General features: G+C 26.4%; 2 protein-coding genes and 1 long non-coding RNA gene across 4 annotated transcripts; 1 reads left to right on the forward strand and 2 right to left on the reverse strand.

Annotated features, from left to right (window-relative positions):
* Positions 1-2,267: 2,267 nt before the first annotated feature.
* Positions 2,268-6,560, reverse strand: LOC123267748 (calcineurin subunit B type 2). The gene is made up of 5 exons (XM_044732569.1): positions 6,421-6,560; positions 6,140-6,179; positions 5,104-5,315; positions 2,530-2,739; positions 2,268-2,419 (listed from the first exon to the last, which is right to left on the reverse strand). The coding sequence occupies exons 1-5, from the start codon at positions 6,421-6,423 to the stop codon at positions 2,372-2,374; spliced, it is 513 nt and encodes a 170-aa protein (XP_044588504.1). The 5' UTR covers positions 6,424-6,560; the 3' UTR covers positions 2,268-2,371.
* A 7-nt stretch (positions 6,561-6,567) lies between these two features.
* Positions 6,568-17,065, forward strand: LOC123267750. Its single transcript, XR_006510115.1, has 3 exons — positions 6,568-6,654; positions 8,421-8,566; positions 16,935-17,065. It is a non-coding gene; the product is annotated as an uncharacterized LOC123267750 (long non-coding RNA).
* Positions 8,191-19,725, reverse strand: LOC123267744 (cytochrome P450 4c3-like). 2 transcript variants are annotated; one of them, XM_044732563.1, is made up of 12 exons: positions 19,608-19,725; positions 16,932-17,195; positions 16,625-16,734; positions 16,475-16,565; positions 14,590-14,781; positions 14,431-14,518; positions 10,720-10,822; positions 10,315-10,533; positions 10,177-10,245; positions 9,809-9,977; positions 8,443-8,622; positions 8,191-8,363 (listed from the first exon to the last, which is right to left on the reverse strand). In XM_044732563.1, exons 2-12 carry the CDS (start codon positions 17,104-17,106, stop codon positions 8,200-8,202), a joined length of 1,560 nt encoding a protein of 519 aa, XP_044588498.1. In that variant the 5' UTR covers positions 17,107-17,195; positions 19,608-19,725; the 3' UTR covers positions 8,191-8,199. The 2 variants fall into 2 exon arrangements, with proteins under 2 accessions (XP_044588498.1, XP_044588499.1); XM_044732564.1 differs by lacking the exons at positions 10,177-10,245; positions 10,315-10,533.
* Between the last annotated feature and the right edge of the window lie 395 nt (positions 19,726-20,120).

A 20,120-nucleotide genomic window follows, 5' to 3' on the forward strand; every position in this document is an offset into this window, starting at 1 on the left:
TTAATAACAATAATAATTAATTAATTATTAATTTAATAAAATTCTGTATAACTTAATAATTTTTAGAATATTATTAAAGCTGATTAAATTCTAAAAAAAAAATATAGAAAATAAATTATTAAAAAAAAAAAAAAAAAAAAAAAATTGTATTTGTAAATTGGTAGACTTTAATAGAATTAGCGAGCAAAATTTAATATTCGTTTGTGCTCATAATTTTAAGTGACGCGATTGATAATATTGATGGATATAAAAAAAATTATTTAAATATATCGCGTTACTAAAACCATAAGGGCGTATAAAAAAATTTTTTTTGCTCCAATCAATGTAAAAATATTGAAAATATTAACATCTATGGAAAAAACGAAAAAAAAATTTTTTTTTGTGATACGCCCTTATGGTTTTAAGAAAACATTTTTCTAAAACCATAAGGGCGTATCCTGTTTTTTCGGTTTATTATCAATTATGGGTCAGAGTAAGAAAAAAAATTGCAAAGGTAATAGAATATCACTCCACAACTTGATTTATGTCAACAAATATTTATTTAAGTGAGAAAACTAATAAAAAATTAAGGAAAAATAAATTCATCAGAGTATTACTCCAATTCCATCTCCATCGTCAGGATTATCTGTGTCTAAGATTATAAAAGTAAAAAAAAGATTTCTTAATTTTTTTTTTAACTAGATAATGACGAAAAAATTTATAAACTATGACCATGGCTGAAAATTAAACTTTGATAATACCGATGATATTTTGTGGGACAGTGCCTGATGTACAATAGTATATTACACACCTAGGGAAGTAAAGTAAGAAATGTCTCAGATCACATGTAATTGTTGTCCGAGGCGAAGCCGAGGTCAACAAACATGTGATCTGAGGCTTTCTTATTTACTTCCCGTGGAGTGTATACTATTTTTTTTGCCCTCCGGGCGGAAAGTGGCAACTTTTGTCCCGCTGCGCTAAACTAAGTTGCCGCTTTCCGCCTTCGTCGGACAAAAAAATAGTATACACTCCTCGGGAAGTAAATAAGAAAGCCTCAGATCACATGTTTGTTGACCTCGGCTTCGCCTCGGACAACAATTACATGTGATCTGAGACATTTCTTACTTTACTTCCCTAGGTGTGTAATATACTATTTTGCTCGACGAAGGCGGAAAGCGGCAACTTTGTTTTCTGCCCTCCAGGCGGAAAGTGGCAACTTTCGGCCCGCTGCGCTAAACGAAATTGCCGCTTTCCGCCTCTGTCGGACAGAAATAGTATATTACACACCTAGGGAAGTAAAGTAAGAAATGTCTCAGATCACATGTAATTGTTGGCCGAGGCGAAGCCGAGGTCAACAAACATGTGATCTGAGGCTTTCTTATTTACTTCCCGAGGAGTGTATACTATTTTTTTGTCCGACGAAGGCGGAAAGCGGCAACTTAGTTTAGCGCAGCGGGACGAAAGTTGTCACTTTCTGCCCGGAGGGCAAAAAAATAGTATACAAACCTATGGCAGGAAAATAATAAATATCTCAGATCACATATATGTCGACCTCGACTTCGCCTCGGGCAACATATATGTGTTCTGAGACATTTCTCATTTTCTTGCCACAGGTGTGTAATATACTATTAGCGCAGCGGGACGAAAGTTGCCACTTTCCACCCGGAGGGCAAAAAAAATGATTTAGATCATCAAACTTGCTTCAAGATATTGGTATTGAAGAATCATAACAATTCTCAAGAACAAAGTTCTTTTTGAATGACTTTTTTAAAATTACAGTTCTAAATGGCTTACAAAACTCTTTTGTTAATTGTAAATAGATCTGAAGTAAAAAAATCAATTTTGAAAAACTTTGAGGCTAATTTTATTAACTTGAAGACATACCGATTGTTCTCAAGTTGTTATGAATTTATTCTTTCTTAATTTTTCATTCGTTTTTTCACTCAAATAAATATTTGTTGATATAAATTGAGTTGTGGAGTGATAATTTCTATCACCTTTGCAATTTTTTTTCTTACTCCGACCTATAATTGATAATAAACCGAAAAAACAGGATACGCCCTTATGGTTTTAGAAAAATGTTTTCTTAAAACCATAAGGGCGTATCACAAAAAAAATTTTTTTTTTTTCGTTTTTTCTATAGATGTTAATGTTTTCAATATTTTTACATTGATTGGAGCAAAAAAAAATTTTTTATACGCCCTTATGGTTTTAGTAACGCGATATATGTATATATATCATAAAATAATGAACAATTATTACTTTAATAAGATCTTAGCTTCCTTTTATAATTAATATTAGATGGAGTGAAATTGTAAAATTTTTTTTAAGTAATTATGCAATAATGATGTCGAAGATAGATTTTTTTACATTTTAAAATTAGTTTAATTAATTATACGTCGACGACCATTTTCTTATGTATATCAGTATTACCAACAACCTGTTAAAAAATATAAATAATTAGTCAATTTATTTTTGTAAAATAATTTTTTGGAAAAAAATTATTTATAAAAATAGAAGACAAAAATTTTAACGTAAAATAAATCTTACCGAGCAAAATTCCTCAAAACTTATTTTTCCATCTTCATCTTTATCAGCAAACAGAATTGTCTTATCAACAATTTGCTGAAGCTGAGTGTCCTTTAAATTATTACCGACCATCATCTTGAGAACTTGAAACAGTTCACCATTACTTATGAATCCATCATTATCCATGTCATAAATTCTGAATGCAAATCTCAGTTTACTTTCTTTGTCACCCTGAAATTATAATAAGATATAAATTGGTTTTTATTATTTTAATTATATGTAAAATAAAAAATTTTATTTATCATTTTTTTTTTATAAAAAAAAAAAAAAAAAAAAAAACGCATGTGCAGTTGACCTGATTTTTATTTCATCGGTTATAAAATAATCGATAAAAATTATGGCTTTATATTGCGTGACATTAAAAAAGGACTTTTCATTTAGTTGCAAGGTATTTATAAATCAAATTAAAAATAATACATTTCTTGAAACTTAAATTTTAGATTAAAGATAAATTTACACCAATGTTTGATAAATTTGTATGCCCACATGAATTTTTATTGAATGTCATAAATTACAGGAGCGATAGCCTAATTGATAATTAGGATTATGATAATTGATTTCAAATTAATATTTTTCTATATTCATTTTTCGAAATAATTAATTTTTTTAATTAAAAATTTAAACGTGGTTTTAGAGGAACAATTCAAAAATTAAATAGCTAAGTAAATTTTTATTAAAATTTTCAATTTTAATTATATTTAATTGTATGATACTGAATTTAACAAACATATATTTTTTATAGTTTTATAGTAATTAAATTATAATGAATTATTGAGAAATGGCCTTGTATCTTGTGAACTATTGACATTTTTTAAGATATAAGCTCATCTCAATGTTACACTCATCGAGACCTTTCATTTGAGTACCCACATCAATTTTTCATATATTTTATATATTTATATATTTCATATATACCATACATATAAAATATATAAAAAATGTCATGTGGGTACTTAAATGAAAGGTCTCAATGAGTGTAACATCAAAATGAGTTTATACCTTGAAAAATGTCAATAATTAAGAAATGACCTTGTATCTTGTGAACTATTGACATTTTTAAAGATATAAGCTCATCTCAATGTTACACTCATCGAGACCTTTCGTTTGAGTACCCACATCAATTTTTCATATATTTTATGCATTTATATATTTCATATATACCATATATATAAAATATATAAAAAATGTCATGTGGGTACTTAAATGAAAGGTCTCAATGAGTGTAACATCAAAATGAGTTTATATCTTGAAAAATGTCAATAATTAAGAAATGACCTTGTATCTTGTGAACTATTGACATTTTTAATGATATAAGCTCATCTCAATGTTACACTCATCGAGACCTTTCATTTGAGTACCCACATCAATTTTTCATATATTTTATGCATTTATATATTTCATATATACCATGTATATAAAATATATAAAAAATGCCACGTGGGTATTTAAATGAAAAGTCTCAATGAGTGTAACATCAAAATGAGTTTATACCTCGAAAAATGTCAATAATTAAGAAACGACCTTGTATCTTGTGAACTATTGACATTTTTAATGATATAAGCTCATCTCAATGTTACACTCATCGAGACCTTTCATTTGAGTACCCACATCAATTTTTCATATATTTTATCTATTTATATATATGTATATATGAAAAATATATCAAAAATGCATGTGGGTACTCAAATAAAAGCTCTTGATGAGTGTAACATCAAGATGAGCTTATATCTTTAAAAGCGTCAATATTTAAGAAAGTACAGTGCAATTTAACAAAAATCATTGTTTAATAACGCAAAATTTTCTTTTTTTATAGTTTACAAGACTTGGCAGTCACGTAGTGACTGCAAAGTTGCTAATAAAAAAATTAAATTATTAAAATTATTCTTTAATTCTATGAATGCAGCCTACTGAGGCTGCATTCGAAAATGCTTTGTCTCTTGATACATAATTAAGAAATGACCTTGTATCTTGTGAACTATTGACATTTTTAAAGATATAAGCTCATCCCGAGGTTACACTCATCGATACCTTCCATTTGAGTACCCACATTAATTTTTCATATATTTTATATATTTATATATATTATATATATGGATATATGAAAAATATATCAAAAATGCATGTGGGTACTCAAATGAAAGCTCTTGATGAGTATAACATCAGAACGACCTTATATCTTTAAAATATATATTATATATATATGTATATATAAAAAATATATCAAAAATGCATGTGGGTACTCAAATGAAAGCTCTTGATGAGTATAACATCAAGATGAGCTTATATCTTTAAAATCATCAATATTTAAGAAAGTACAGTGCAATTTACCAAAATTCATTATTTAATTAATAAAGCAAAATATTAATTTTTCAAAGGCACAAAACAAATAAATTTATTAAAGTCAACCAGTAAAAAAACAGTAGTCATCGACATCGTATAAATTTCTATTAAAAAACAAATATTTTTATTGTCGCCCAAAGTTATTAATAACTTTTCGCCCTAGCTTTTTCCCAGTAAAAAAAAAAATAAAATTACCTTAACACTGAACTGTGAAACGCCTTGAATAAACTCTTTAAAGTCAACTTCACCGTTACCATCAGCATCAAAAATATCAATTACTCTTTGTACCAATGGATTTTGTTGCAATTCTGGTAACGACATAAACTCATCAATACTCAACGCTCCGCTGTTGTCCAGATCTAATTTGCGAAATCTTTTTCCTAATCGTCTGATTTCATCAGCATCAACTAAAAAAAAAATCAATATTAATTTTATTTATTAAAGAATTATTAAATTAAATTAAAAAAAAATTATTTTTAATAAAAATTATTTTTTAACAAAATAAATAAAATTTTTTTTGTATTAAAAATTATTCAATTAAAAAAAAATCAATATTAATTCTATTTTTTATTTTCATTTACTAAAAAATAATCAAATTAAATTTTTAAAAAATTATTTTTAATAAAAATAATTTAAAAAAAAAAATAAATAAAATTTTTTTTTATTAAAAATTATTAAATTAAAATTTTATTTCAATTAAAAAAAAATCAATATTAATTTAATTTTTTATTTTTATTTACAAAAAAAAAAAATTATTAAATTGAATTAAAAAAAAATTATTTTTAATAAAAATAATTATTTAACAAAATAAATAAAATTTTTTTTGTATTAAAAATTATTCAATCAAAATTTTATTTTTTATTTTTATTTACTAAAAAAAAATTTTTTTCAATTTAATTTAATTTTTAAAAAGTTATTTTTGATAAAAATTATTTTTTAACAAAATAAATAAAATTTATTTTTGTATTAAAAATTATTAAATTAAAATTTTATTTCAATTAAAAAAAATCAATATTAATTTTATTTTTTATTTTTATTTACTAAAAAAAAAAAATAAAAAAATTATTAAATTAAATTTTAATAAAAATAATTAAAAAAATAAATAAATAATTTTTTTTGTGTATTAAAAATTATTTAATTTAAATTTTATCTTGATTAAATAATTACTAATAATTTAAACAAAAATAATAATAATAATAATGACAATAATAATAAATATAACCATACTTACAATTTGAACAAAGTTCCATCGGCAAAGAACTTTCGTTTCCCTGAAAAATAAATAAAAAAAAAAAAATTATTTTAATAAAATAAAAAATAAATATAACACTTAAGCTAGTATAGTAAAATATTTAGTTTTATGAAACAAATAAAAAAATAATAATCAAGTGGTTTTATTTAAGTGCTCCAATCGATTATTACAAGTGACAGATTGAAAATTAAATTAAAAAGAATAGAATTAAATTATTGACAAAAATAAAATAAAAACAATATAATAAATAATATAATTACCATTTTTAATAATTTGTTTGAATGTTTACTATGTAATCAGGTGATATTTCAGTGAAGTTGATGAAATTGATCAGTTACACATATAGATATATCTGCATCAAGATACCTATGCCAGGGATACTTTTTTTAGAGCGCAGGCGTCAGTTATTATTATTAAATATAAAAATCTATTTCTATATACACGTTATCTATATGTCAATACATTTACTACGCACACACGTAATTAATACACATGTAAGTACATTTTTTATTTTTATTTTTCCGGTAAGTGCTGCCGCCTTGCGGAGTTTAGTTTAACTAAATTCATTCAAGTTTAAGAAAATACTAGAATTTGAATTTGCGCGCGCAAGCGCGCGCCTGACTGTAGCATTTGCATATATTTTCATGCTTATGATATATTTGACCAATCACGTTACGAATAGTTTGTCTTATTGTGTATATTTTCATATTTTTCATCTAAATTATAAGAGTGGACTACTGAAGTTATGAAAATCCGAGCAAAAACAGTTTCACTGTAAAAAAATCGCGCCAAGTCCACGTTCATAAGACTATTAAGGAAGTCCTTTCGCTCCAGTTGAGTCATAACAACTGTAGTAGTAAATTTTCAATAAATTAAAATACAAAACCCATAAAAATTCCTAAAATTAAAAAATAAATAGTATATAAGGCATTAATCGTTGAAATTTTGAAAATTAAAAAAAAAAATTAGAAAAACGGTTGACCCTGAAGGCCATCCCTGCAACTTCCCGCTAATTACACGCTTTATATTAGCTTCACTTGTATGTCAGTTTGTTTGTTAGTCAGTTTGTCAGTATGTCAGTAACTCTCCGTGGGTAATCTGCGCGCCTGCGGCCTTCCTTGGTTCTGGTAGCCGTTTCTCAGGCTCGCTCTCCGAAATCGAACTCTGATTCCCCGTATTTATAATATTTATAAATAATTATTTTTTATTAGCTTCACTTGTATGTCAGTATGTCAGTATGTCAGTATGTAACTCTCCGTGGGTAATTTGCGCGCCTGAATATTTTTGATAATCAACAAATAATAGTTTAAAAAAATAAAAATCACGCTTTTATAAATAAACCAAACTAAAAGTAAAAATAAATAATAGTTTAAAAAACTAAAAACACGCTTTTTATAGAAAACCAAACTAAAAATAGAAAATAAATTTAAATTAAGAATAGTGTTAAAAATTTCAATAAATATAAATTAATAATAGTGTAAATAAAATGTATTTTTATTTTAAAAAGCGTGGGTGCTTTTAAGATATTATCAAAATGATAATCACTCTACTCATATCTGTCAATAAAATATTTATAACTATTGACACCATGCACCTCACGCTTTTTTTAAAATAAAATACATTTTTTTTATTTACACTATTATTAATTTATATTTATTGAAATTTTTAACACTATTCTTAATTTAAATTTATTTTCTATTTTTTAGTTTGGTTTTCTATAAAAAGCGTGTTTTTAGTTTTTTTAATTAAAAAAAACAATTTTTAATTAAAAAAAAATTAATTATTCATCAAATTAAATGTCAAAATTTAGTTTTATAATTTTTAGTTAAATTTAAAAATTGAAATTTTGGTTTCAATGTCTTGATAATTGTAACATAATTCAAAATGACATTAAAAAATTATGACAAAAAAAAATTAAAAGTAAATTTTAATAGCATTTTAATAATTGTTTTTTTACAATAAAATTAAAAAAAATATATTCTGTAAATATAATCTGATAATTAAAATGATTATATTCACGTTTAATATTTAATTAACCACTATCTATTTATTGGCACAAACTTAACATAAACTGGATGAGCCGGTCTTATCACAAGATCAGGAATCAATCTCAAATCCGCGGTAGTTTCTTGAGGTTCTAAATAAAAGTTGTAAAGTAGACCAGCCATGAATGTTTTCAATTCAAGCATTGCAAATTTTTGGCCTGAAAAAATAATAAACCATTTTTATTAATTAACCATTAAATATATTTTTAAAGCAGATATTGGGTAAATAAAATTTACCAATGCAATTGCGCGAACCAGCGCTAAATGGAATAAATGAAAAAGGGTGCCTGGTAACTGAATTTTCCGGCAAAAATCTATCTGGGTCAAAAACATTCGGACGTGGCCGAAAATTAGCATCACGGTGAGTATCAAATATCTGGACATTTAAAATTGTTTCTTTTGGTACAATACAGTGCTCTGAAACAATTAATAAATTTTTAAATAAACTATTCATACTTAATAATTTGGTAATTATTTTAAAGTAGTCAAAACTATTTTTCACGATATTTAGATGAAAAATTAACATTTTTTAATTTTTTTTATTCTGCTTGTTTTATAATTATTATATTTTTTATTCTGCTTGTTTTAAAATTAATATTTTGATATCCTTTTTGCCATCAAAAATTGAAAAAAATTTTGGCTCTCATGTTTTTGGATAAAATTTCTATTTTATCTGTTGCACGCCTCATAGCGCGAAGCGCGTGAGGTTGTGCTTTATACTCGACTCGTCAAGGTCAAGTAATTTTTTGATCTTTAAATGCCTCTATTACAACCATATTACACTTATACAATAACATAAGTAGATGTACACGGAGAAAACACTTAAATTAAACCATCTTTTACTTTCTAAAATCATTTCATGTAGCTATTTTGAAAAAAAAAGGTTTTGAAAAAAATTTTACGTGGACGTCCGGATGTCACCCCATTTTGGATGTACCAATGATTACTCCCGAACAAATTGATATTTCAAGACCGGACTTTTTTTATTAGTTTACGAATGCGATGAACTGGGTCCGTATTTCATATCAGTAGCCTAGTTTACGTATTTTTTTTTTAAATTGAATTTTTATTAAAATTTCTTACGATATAACCGTACAAAGACAAACGAATTTTTCTTATTTGTCACGTGAAAACTATGGCGCCACTTGATAAAGCTAGATTTTTTTAGACTGCGTGCGCATATAACAAGAAAAAAGGGCGCTGATATTAAAAAAAAAAAAAAAATACTCTGTAAGAAATTACTTAATTATAATTTTCTTTTTTTTATCAGTTACACAATTTATTTTTTCTTAAAAAATGAATGAGCGTTATGAGGCGTGCACTTTTGGATTTTCCAAACTTTTTTTTATGTTTTTAATATAATTTTTTTGAAAAGAAAATAAATTTAAATAAATAAATTTGAATATCACAATTTTCTAAAAAATTATAAATTTTTTTGAAAATTTGTTAAAATTGTGGTAATCAATTTTTTTTTTAACCGTTCATTTTTTTATATATTTTTCAAAAAAAAAACATCAAAATTTTCAAAAAAATAAAAATTAAAATAGTAGGACCCACTTGTAAATAATTACTAATAATTTTTTTTTGTAAACTAGATTTTTACTTAATACTAAATCTTCTTGAGTTTTTCTCGATATAGTTGGGACAGTGGGATAAAGCCTTAATGACTCTTTAATACAACATTCCAAGTAAGTTAAACGTTGAAGATCATTAAAATTTGCTTCTCCATTATTCTCAATTAATACTTCTTCTACTTCAGCTCTTACTCGATTCTGTATAACAAAAAAATAATTAAATCTAATTAAAATAAAATAATAATACGAAAGTTAGCCGACGTTTTTAATTTTTTTTTAAATTAAATGAAAAATTTTTTTTTATACTTTTGTAATCATTTTTTAAATGAAAAATTTTTTTAATTTTTAATTGTCGGCTAACTTAATTTTTATAAATATTTAATTATTTTTTTTTAACTTGTATATCCTGATATTCAGCCAATAACAAAATAACAAATAATAATGCTGCTGAAGTAGTATCGTGACCCTAAAAATTAATTAAATTAATTAAATGAAGACATTTTGTCATATTTTAAAAATGAATTTTTTTTTTCACCTCAAAAACAAAAGTATCAACTTCTTCTTTAATTCCTCGTTCATCAACACCTGTTTTTTGTTTTACAACTGAAAGTAAAAGATCCAAAAAAGCAAGTCTTTTTTGTTTAGTCTTATTACTTTTTTGAATAGGTTCAAAATCTGTTTTATTTTCCGTCATAAAATTTTCTAAATATTGTCCTTCAGTTTCTTCATGATACTGTTTACGTTCCTCAATTATCTAATTCAATAAAAAAATAAAATGGAATGATAAAAATTAAGTTAACTGACATTTAAGAATTAAAAAAAAATTTTCATTTATAAAAAACTTTAAAAACTGTAAGTGCAATTTTTAAAAAATATTTTTTTGTTCTAATTTAATTAATGAAAAAAATTAAAAACTTCAGTATTATAAAAAAAAACATGCTTTTTTAGTGAAGTTATGAAGTTTCTTCAAAAGTCTGTCATATTCTCGACCTCTAGATGTGAATCCAAAAATGAAATCATTTTGTAACCATGGTCTAAAAGATCTGCGAATCATTACAATAATTATTAAAAATAATTTTTTTTTTAAATACGATTCCCTTGCGGTTTTGGAAATGTCGCAAAGGTTCGATATTTATACGATATAAATGCTGTATATTTACTGTAATACTTCAGTTGTAGCCAGTTTTTTTGCCGAATTATTACAAAAAAATAACGAAATAAATTAACAATATTTACGACAATACAATAGGAAAATTACGGTATATTAAACAGCATTAAAACCATAATTGTATCGCATATTTACTGTATACTTATTTACTCATCGCCGAACTTGAAAAATCCTACAATTTCTACGTTTTACTTCCAATAATTCTTTGATTAGAATGAAAAACGTAAGAATTAATGGAATAAACATGAAAATTTTATAGTCTGCACATTTTAATTGATATGACTTCAATGCAGCAATGAACAAAAAATACTAATTTTTTGAAATTTTTTAATTACATCAGTATAAACCCGGCAAAATTGCAGTATAACTTCGGTATTTTTACCGTAGAAATACGATTTTATTATTGTAAAATTATAGCAATATTATAATTAATTCATAACGCGTGACTAATGCAAAAAGGGCGCATAGCTACAGGTTAGTAGGGATTCATGCTAAAAGGGCGCATAAAAAAAATTTTTTTTTCTCATTCTTCTTGAAATGATTAATGCATGTAACATTATTGTACGTCAAAGTAATAATTTTGACCTGCTTGAGTCTTCTTCATCAATTAGTCCCAGTGCCCTTGCATCACTGGTAGTTAACACTAGATGAAAATAGTATCACTAAAACAATTAGGTTTGTAAATTATATCTTTATATTAATAATAATGTAAATTATATCTTATATTATGTAATAATTTCATCCAGCATTAGTGTATTAATGTATTAAAATTTCTTTGAAATTCTATGTAAGTTTCTGTTATTATTGAATAACTCAATAATTGTTAAGTATTTTGCTAACCGTTAACGCGCCTCTTGTATTACATATTGTAAATCAGAATTCTCTGTAATTGGCCTTCGGGCTGTTGAGATGTTTTCAAGTAATAAATAAATAAATAAATAAATAAATCACTCGAAACACAAAGATCTGTAAAAAAAAAAAATTCGAGTATACTAAAGCTAAAAGGGCGTAAATTCAAGACATGCGCCCTTTTAGCTTTTAGAAAAGTAGTGCCTAAAGCTAAAAGGGCACATAAAAAAAAATTTAAGTTTTTATAAAACATTTTGATAAATAGCTTCACAAGACATAAAATAAAAAAGTTTTATGAAGAAAAAAAAATTTCTTAACAGCTGGTCCCTACACGGAAAGAACAAGATGACACTGGGTATCATCCTAGATTATACTCAGTATTATTTGTGGTGAAAAAAAATTTCAGATAGTAGCTAGAAAAATCCAAATTATACTGCGTGATATCTGGATTATACTCATTGTAATCTGGATTATACTAACTACTATCTGAAATTTTTTTTACTCAGTATAATTCGGGATGATATCCAGTGTCATCTTGTTCTTTTCGCGTACGATTGCAGCTTTATATTTCTCTTCTAGACATAGAAGAATTTTGAAAAAAACGCTCTGCTACGTAATAGATTTTTTAATTATCTATTTCGTATAGCAGGGTGTTTTTTTCAAAATTCTCATTTGTTTAAAAGAAAAACATAAAATTTCAATAGCTTTATAATCATGAATGCACCGAGGATAGTACCGTTTCTTGCAGTGAGTGCGACGCGAGAAAAAGAGGGGATCGGCTGTTTTTAAGTACTTAAACAATATTGAAAAAATAATAATTTTTAACTGTTTTTATACAAGCAATGGATAGTTAAATTAATCGAAAACTAATGGGATTGAAATAATTTTCAAATAAAAAATAAATTAATACAATCACGCATATTTTGCAATTTTTTAAAAATATTTTTAATTGTAATTTTGAAAGAGCGTATGTTGAGTTAGAATATAGTGAATCTCCATATTAAACTACTTTAATATGGCTCTTTACCGTAAGATGGACGGTGGCGTTGTTTGCTCGGTGGGTCTTATATACGTGACTGAATAAAGTATTCAGTACTTGTCTCGGATAGCTTAACTGGTAGAGCCCTTGGCGCGTAATCGAGAGATCTGGGTTCGATTCCCAGTCTGGGCTGTCTGATTATTTTTTCAATGACGGAAAAATTCCCACTGAGTAGGTCCCCCCTTTCCCCTATCCGTTCTTTCCCAACTCCCTTAAAATTTGCTTTAATATGGCTCTTTCGTGTGAATCTACCGTTTTTAACTTCCCGCTAAGAAAATCTCAGATTTTCAAAAATCGGGAAGTTATTGGTTTTACCCCGTTTTACAAAAATCGAGTTTTCATCAGATCTCGACGTTTTAAGGTCACAGGAAGCTTCCCTGACTATCCCCGCGAGGGTGTCACTATGTCTGTATGTATGTATGTATGTATGTATGTATGTATGTGTGTGTGTATGTATGTAAGTATGTAAACCTCTCATAACTTTTGAATGGCTTGACCGATTCGATAGCGGTTGGCGCCATTCAAAAGGGCTTGTCCAAACTTAGATTTTGGAAATAATTTGGACCGATAGATTTCGAGAAATCTAAAAAAAACTGTAAAAAAATTTTTTTTCAAAAGTGGTTTTTTTGAAATAACTTTCGAACGGCTTTATCGATCAACTCTAAAAACTAATCAGCTCTTAACCTTGAAAAAACACGTCGATCGCTGCTAATCCGGTCAAAATCGGTTGATTCATTCGAGAGATATCGTGCAGGAAAGAAAACCCAAAAAAGTGTTTTTTCGGAATTACTTCGAAATTTCTAGTTTGATCAATTTTAACTTAAAGATTTTTTAAAAAGCTTAAAGAACTTCGTCGAATGCCGCCAACCGCGTAAAAATCGGTTCATTCATTCAAAAGTTATTGCGGCTTAAAAACTCAAAAAATAGTGTTTTATCAAACTTTTATTAGACTTCTAAGCTCGAAGAGCTCAAAAGCATAGAAATGTTATCTATTTGAGCTCGGAGAGCTCAAAACAACACATAAACTGTATTTTTGAGCTCGAAGAGCGCTCAAAAACGGCATAAGTGCAATTTTAAGCATCCAGGTATGGAATTAGCGGGAAGTTGCAGGGATGGCCTTCAGGGTCAACCGTTTTCCTAATTTTTTTAAGGCTAAAAATGAGCATTTTAATGAATTATTTAGAAAAAAAATTTATAAGCCCTTTTAGCTTTAGGTCATAAAATTTTCAAATTCCTAAAGCTAAAAGGGCGCATAATTAGAGACATACGCCCTTTTAGCTTTAGGAAATCAATGCTTGATTTTTCGCCGAAGAATATGTCAATTAGTCGATTGGTGATTAAAAAAATATTATGCGCCCTTTTAGCTTTGCAAAGCTAAAAGAGCGCATACTTTGCCATGCGCCCTTTTTGCATTCGTCACGTGAAAAATTTTTTACGGTAAAAATTCTGGAGTTTTACGGTAATTTCATCGTATTATTCTAGTAAATTTGCAGCAAAAGTACAGTAGAAATGCTGCGTAACTATGATAAAAAAAACTGGGTAATATAACCAAAGAAATATCGTATTATTTCAGAATTATAACGGTAAATCTTCACCTATAAACTAATATTTCTCCAAATTCATAGAGTGAATTTTTGTACTGATTCATGTCATTTTCTTCAATTACAACGCCCATCGTTGATTCTAATTACAGTAAAAACAAATTATTTTCAAACTTATTAAAAATCATCTGATTAATTTATAAATAAACATACCAACTATTGTATGAAGAGTAAATGTTGTAACTAATGGTAAAAGTTCTTTAATGACTCCATCAGAACCCGATTCTAATTTCAGATTTTTGATCAAGCGATTTGTATGATTAGTAAAGCAATCCATATACTCTTTAAGATTATGCAGGTGAAATGCTGGAGTCAATACTTTTCTTCGGCTTCTCCATTTTTCTCCTTGGTACCCCAGATACAAAATAAATACATACTTGTTAGCATTTAAATTCTTAACTGGGTAAGGGGGCGTCCATTAACTACGTGAGGTGTTCTAGGGGGGGGGGGAGTGGATCATGCTAAATCTTACCAAATCTCACTTAGGGGGAAGGGGGGGGGGATCTTAACAAATATCACGTAATTTTTTCTCTAGCAGAAAACAGTGTAAAATTGCGTGAAAAAGTATTTCTATAATAAAATATGGCCAAATTTGATACAATAGTGTTTGTCGTATTTGTCTGAACCCTGCAGAGCAGCAAAGTAGCGCTCGATTGTTTAATTTGATTATTGATCGATAGGAGTCACTAATTTTTTAGTTATAGATTTCTTTAGAAATCTATCGGTGGTAGCCGGTCTCATGTCGTAATTTTAATACAATTTTGTCATAATATGTTTAATTATCTTCAATTTAAACTATTGTTCGTCGACTTTTAATACTTTTTTCAATTTATTTCGTAGTTGAGAAAATTAAAAAAAAATCAATAATAAATTAAATTTTAGCTTTTATCATCAAATGACTTTTATATGTAAATAAATAATAGTTTAAAAAAACTAAAAACACGCTTTTTATAGAAAATCAAACTAAAAAATAGAAAATAAATTTAAATTAAGAATAGTGTTAAAAATTTCAATAAATATAAATTAATAATAGTGTAAATAAAAAAAATGTATTTTATTTTAAAAAAAGCGTGAGGTGCATGGTGTCAATAGTTATAAATATTTTATTGACAGATATGAGTAGAGTGATTATCATTTTGATAATATCTTAAAAAGCACCCCACGCTTTTTTTAAAATAAAATACATTTTTTTTATTTACACTATTATTAATTTATATTTATTGAAATTTTTAACACTATTCTTAATTAAAATTTATTTTCTATTTTTTAGTTTGGTTTTCTATAAAAAGCGTGTTTTTAGTTTTTTTAAACTATTATTTATTTTTTACTTTTTAGTTTGGTTTATTTATAAAAGCGTGATTTTTTACTTTTTTTAAACTATTATTTGTTGATTATCAAAAATATTCAGGCGCGCAAATTACCCACGGAGAGTTACATACTGACATACTGACATACTGACATACAAGTGAAGCTAATAAAAAAATAATTATTTATAAATATTATAAATACGGGGAATCAGAGTTCGATTTCGGAGAGCGAGCCTGAGAAACGGCTACCAGAACCAAGGAAGGCCGCAGGCGCGCAGATTACCCACGGAGAGTTACTGACATACTGACAAACTGACATACAAACTGACATACAAGTGAAGCTAATATAAAGCGTGTAAAAATCCTATTTTTTAGGTAGATGTCTTTAAATATCTATTTGCTGTAGTCAGTCTCATATCGTTGTTTGCAAAAATATAATAAAAAATAAATTTTAGGACATTACGGCCTTTTAATAACGTGTTTTTTTCAATATTCAAATAAGAAATCTACCTATCCATGTCGGGTGTAGCCGAATGGCACTTTTTTTCTCAATAATCCAACCCGTTTACAGCCAAAACATAAATTTTGAATAATCTCGCGTGAAATTAGGGGAGGGGAGAGGGAGTTGAGGAAAATCTTACGAAATCTTATCAAGGGGGGAGGGGGGGGGGTTAAAAAATTCTCAAAAATGCCTCACGTAATTTATGGACGCCCCCTAATTTATTATTTACCTGTACTAGTCAACAATCCATCGTGCAACCAAGGATGTAGTAAATCATAAAACATACTTTTTTCTATATGCTTACTGCTGCATAGCAAAATCTTTAATAGTTTAAAAATAAAATTAATAATTAATAAAATTTATCTATAAAGATATTTACTTCGATATCATCGGGATGACGTATGTTTACAACAGGCGAAAATCCGAACCAAACTTTCCACACAGGATAAAAATTAATTGATGTACGCCGTAAAAAATTCCAAGTATCTTCTAAAAATGTAATAAATAAAATTATTTAAATTTTTATTGTTATAAAAAAATATTTTCTTAAAATTTTTGTAATTTTTTTAAATTTCTACTAGCGGAATTTTTGATAAATTTTTTTTAAGACAATTTATTAGAAAAATCTAAAAAAATTGTTAAATTAATTGTCATATTTATAAAATAAAAAAAAAAATTTATTTTACCAGGATGTATTGTTACGTCCAAAGCATTGCCGATTATAGGATAGAATTTAGGTCCAGGAATCAAATTACAAAGACGTCCTTGATTTCGATTGTGGTAGTAAAAGTGTGCGATAATCAATAATAACACACCAGATAATAATATTGATGTAACGATATATGATAATGCAATAATCATTTTTAAAAGTTTAGTTTATACAAATTTCAAGTGTTTTATTTAACTCTGACGATTTGTTATTATTAATCATTCAGGCAGCTTAGCATGACCTGACGGATAAATTTGATGAATAATTTTATGATATTGAAATTGAGAAACATCTGATAATTTTTATAATTTTTTTAACAAATAAATTATAGCAAGAAAAATTTATTAAAAAAATTTCATCTTTAGAAACTCTAAAAAATTATAAATAAGAGTTTTTAAAAATAATTTTTTTTTTTTAATCAAATAAGCGCTAACTTCAGTATCATATAATTTTGTTATATCCCTTGTGCATTTAATATATATGCAGTAGAGTGGTCCAAAAAACAAAAGTTTTTTGCCTATCATCTTAAAAGCTTTTCTAAGGTATAAAAAAAATTCCCTTCAAAGCGCAGCTTGATATCTCAATTCTTCATGAAGCTCAATGAATTTTTATTTTCCCATGTAAATAACACGTAAAAAAATTTTATTTACGTTTTCATCCGGTAAAATTACGAAAAAAATTTTTTTATGCATTTTTCGTCAATTATTCTTGTAGGAAATTTAATTCTCTACAAAAAAGTACTGAGGTAGTTTTTTCGTTATCTTAACGAGTAAAAAGTTATTGAGCTTTAAATACTCGCACAAAAGAAAATTTGAACGAAGATAGTTTCAAAGCATCTTTTCGAAAACTTTTTTGGTAACTGCATGTATTTATTTCAAAATTTATCAAACTAGACTGTTTCTAATATAATTAACACATGTCTTTTGGTGAAGTATTAACTGTGAATTATGAATAATTTTTCTCATTACAATTTGGATATTTTTTCCTATGAGCAATGATTTTTTAAAATTGAACTTGAATTTCATTACGGAATCTGAATCAAGAGCAAGCTAGTCCTTCCGGATGTGTACTGAATTTAATTTTTTTATTTAAGAACATGTAGGACAGGTGAATATTTAAATTTTGAACACGATGCTGGGACACTTTTTGACCGAATGAAAAATCATGAAACTTTGCAGGAGAACGTAAATAGAAGTCCTTCGTGAATTGATTCTCTTATTTTTAAATTTAATCTTTGAAAGAAAAATGATAAATAAACAGGTAGAGTTCGTTCGTAAAACTGCCTTATCTCAGGAGTCATCACATATTTAAGTAAACTAGTATACGTTGCGCGCGCAAGCGCGCGTGTGAATTTATTATGGAATTATCTATATTTTCATACTTATGATATATTTGACCAATCACGTTACGAATAGTTTGTCTAATTGTGTATATTTTCATATTTTTCATCTAAATTATAAGAGTGGACTAGAATTTCAATTTGCGCGCGCAAGCGCGCGCCTGACTATAGAGTTTGCATATATTTTCATGCTTATGATACATTCGACCAATCACGTTACGAATAGTTTGATGCCACATACATTTCATCTCAATTTTATTATGGGATAAGCTTGACTATAAAGAAATTGCTAATAAATATACAACCAATATAATCTATAAGACTTATTTAATTTTTTGGTTATTTTTTATTTTAGTTTATATTACTTATAAGACATAATTATTAAAACTAATTATCAACAAAAAATTTAATTTACTATATATCTTCATGTAGGCCGCAAGAGAGTGCTAAAAGTAAATTATCTAGTTTAATTTTTTTAAGCAGTGGTTAGAGTATTTACAAAGTCTGGTAATCTCCTTCAGTGCATTTTACATGTGGTTCAAATAAACAAACTGATAAATTCAATCGTCATTTGTTGTCACTGGTCAAGACTGAATTACCGATATCAGACTGTATACCATGTTTTTAAGAAAAAAATATAAATTACATAATCAAATACTTTGAAACAGAAAATGTGATACAACGTGGATTCTAAAATCATATCTGATTAAATTTTCTTTTATTGCGAGTATTTAAAGCTTAATAACTTTTTACTTGTTAGGATTACGAAAAAACTACCTCAGTACTTTTTTGTAGAGAATTAAATTTCCTACAAGAATAATTGACGAAAAATACAAAAAAAAATTTTTTTTCGTAGTTTTACCGAATGAAAACATAAATAAAATTTTTTTTACTTGTTATTTAAATGGGAAAATAAAAATTCATTGAGCTTCATGAAGAATTGAGATATCAAGCTGCGCTTTGGAGAGAATTTTTTTTTTACCTTAGAGTAGTTTTTAAGACAGCAGTTGAAAAAAAAAATAAAAATGTTTTTTTTGGACCACTCTAATATGCAGTTATTTCTTCTTTTAAATTTTGTAATCCTTAACACTTGATCCTGTGATTAAAAATACTGTTACTATTTAATATTTATTTAATTTTTGGATTTTGTTTAATAATTCAATTTTTCAAATTTTTTACATTTAAAATTTTTCTTTTGATTTTTTTGTAATAATTTTTTCAACAAAAAAAAATAATAAAAATTTTCAGATGTCGGCTTTTTATTTTTATAGTCATTCATAAGTATTAATAAAAAAAAAAATAATTTATACTTACAATTGTTCACTTACTGTACTCTTTTTGTTTTTTAACTACAATTATGAATACCAACTGATCCAAATTTTAAAAATTCATTGTAATTATACCGCTCAAAATATATGAATTATAAATCCTATCAATAAAAATTGCCGAAATAATTACAAGCTTTTTAATCTAAAATTTATAATTCATTAGTTTTTTATACTCGAAATTTATTAATTTCTTTTGTAAAAAGAGCGCACTGTCATTTAGAAAATTTATCAATGTATAAATTTTTATATTACATCATAATTATCAGTTTAATATTTAAAAATGTGAAAATAATATTTTAATCTTACAATTTTACAAGACCTTGAACACAATTGTGCGTATGAAAGTGAGCAAAGCCGATTCGTATTCGTATTAAGTATATAAAATTGATATACTAATATCTAAAGAATGGAAACTGATTCCTCATTGGTTTAGAATTAATGCGCATCACAGAGTGCGCAATTTAAATTTTTACTAAATATAATAGGAATAATCATTAGA

The sequence above is a fragment of the Cotesia glomerata genome, linkage group LG6 (assembly GCF_020080835.1).
Source record: "Cotesia glomerata isolate CgM1 linkage group LG6, MPM_Cglom_v2.3, whole genome shotgun sequence".
NCBI classification, from domain to species: domain Eukaryota; kingdom Metazoa; phylum Arthropoda; class Insecta; order Hymenoptera; family Braconidae; genus Cotesia; species Cotesia glomerata.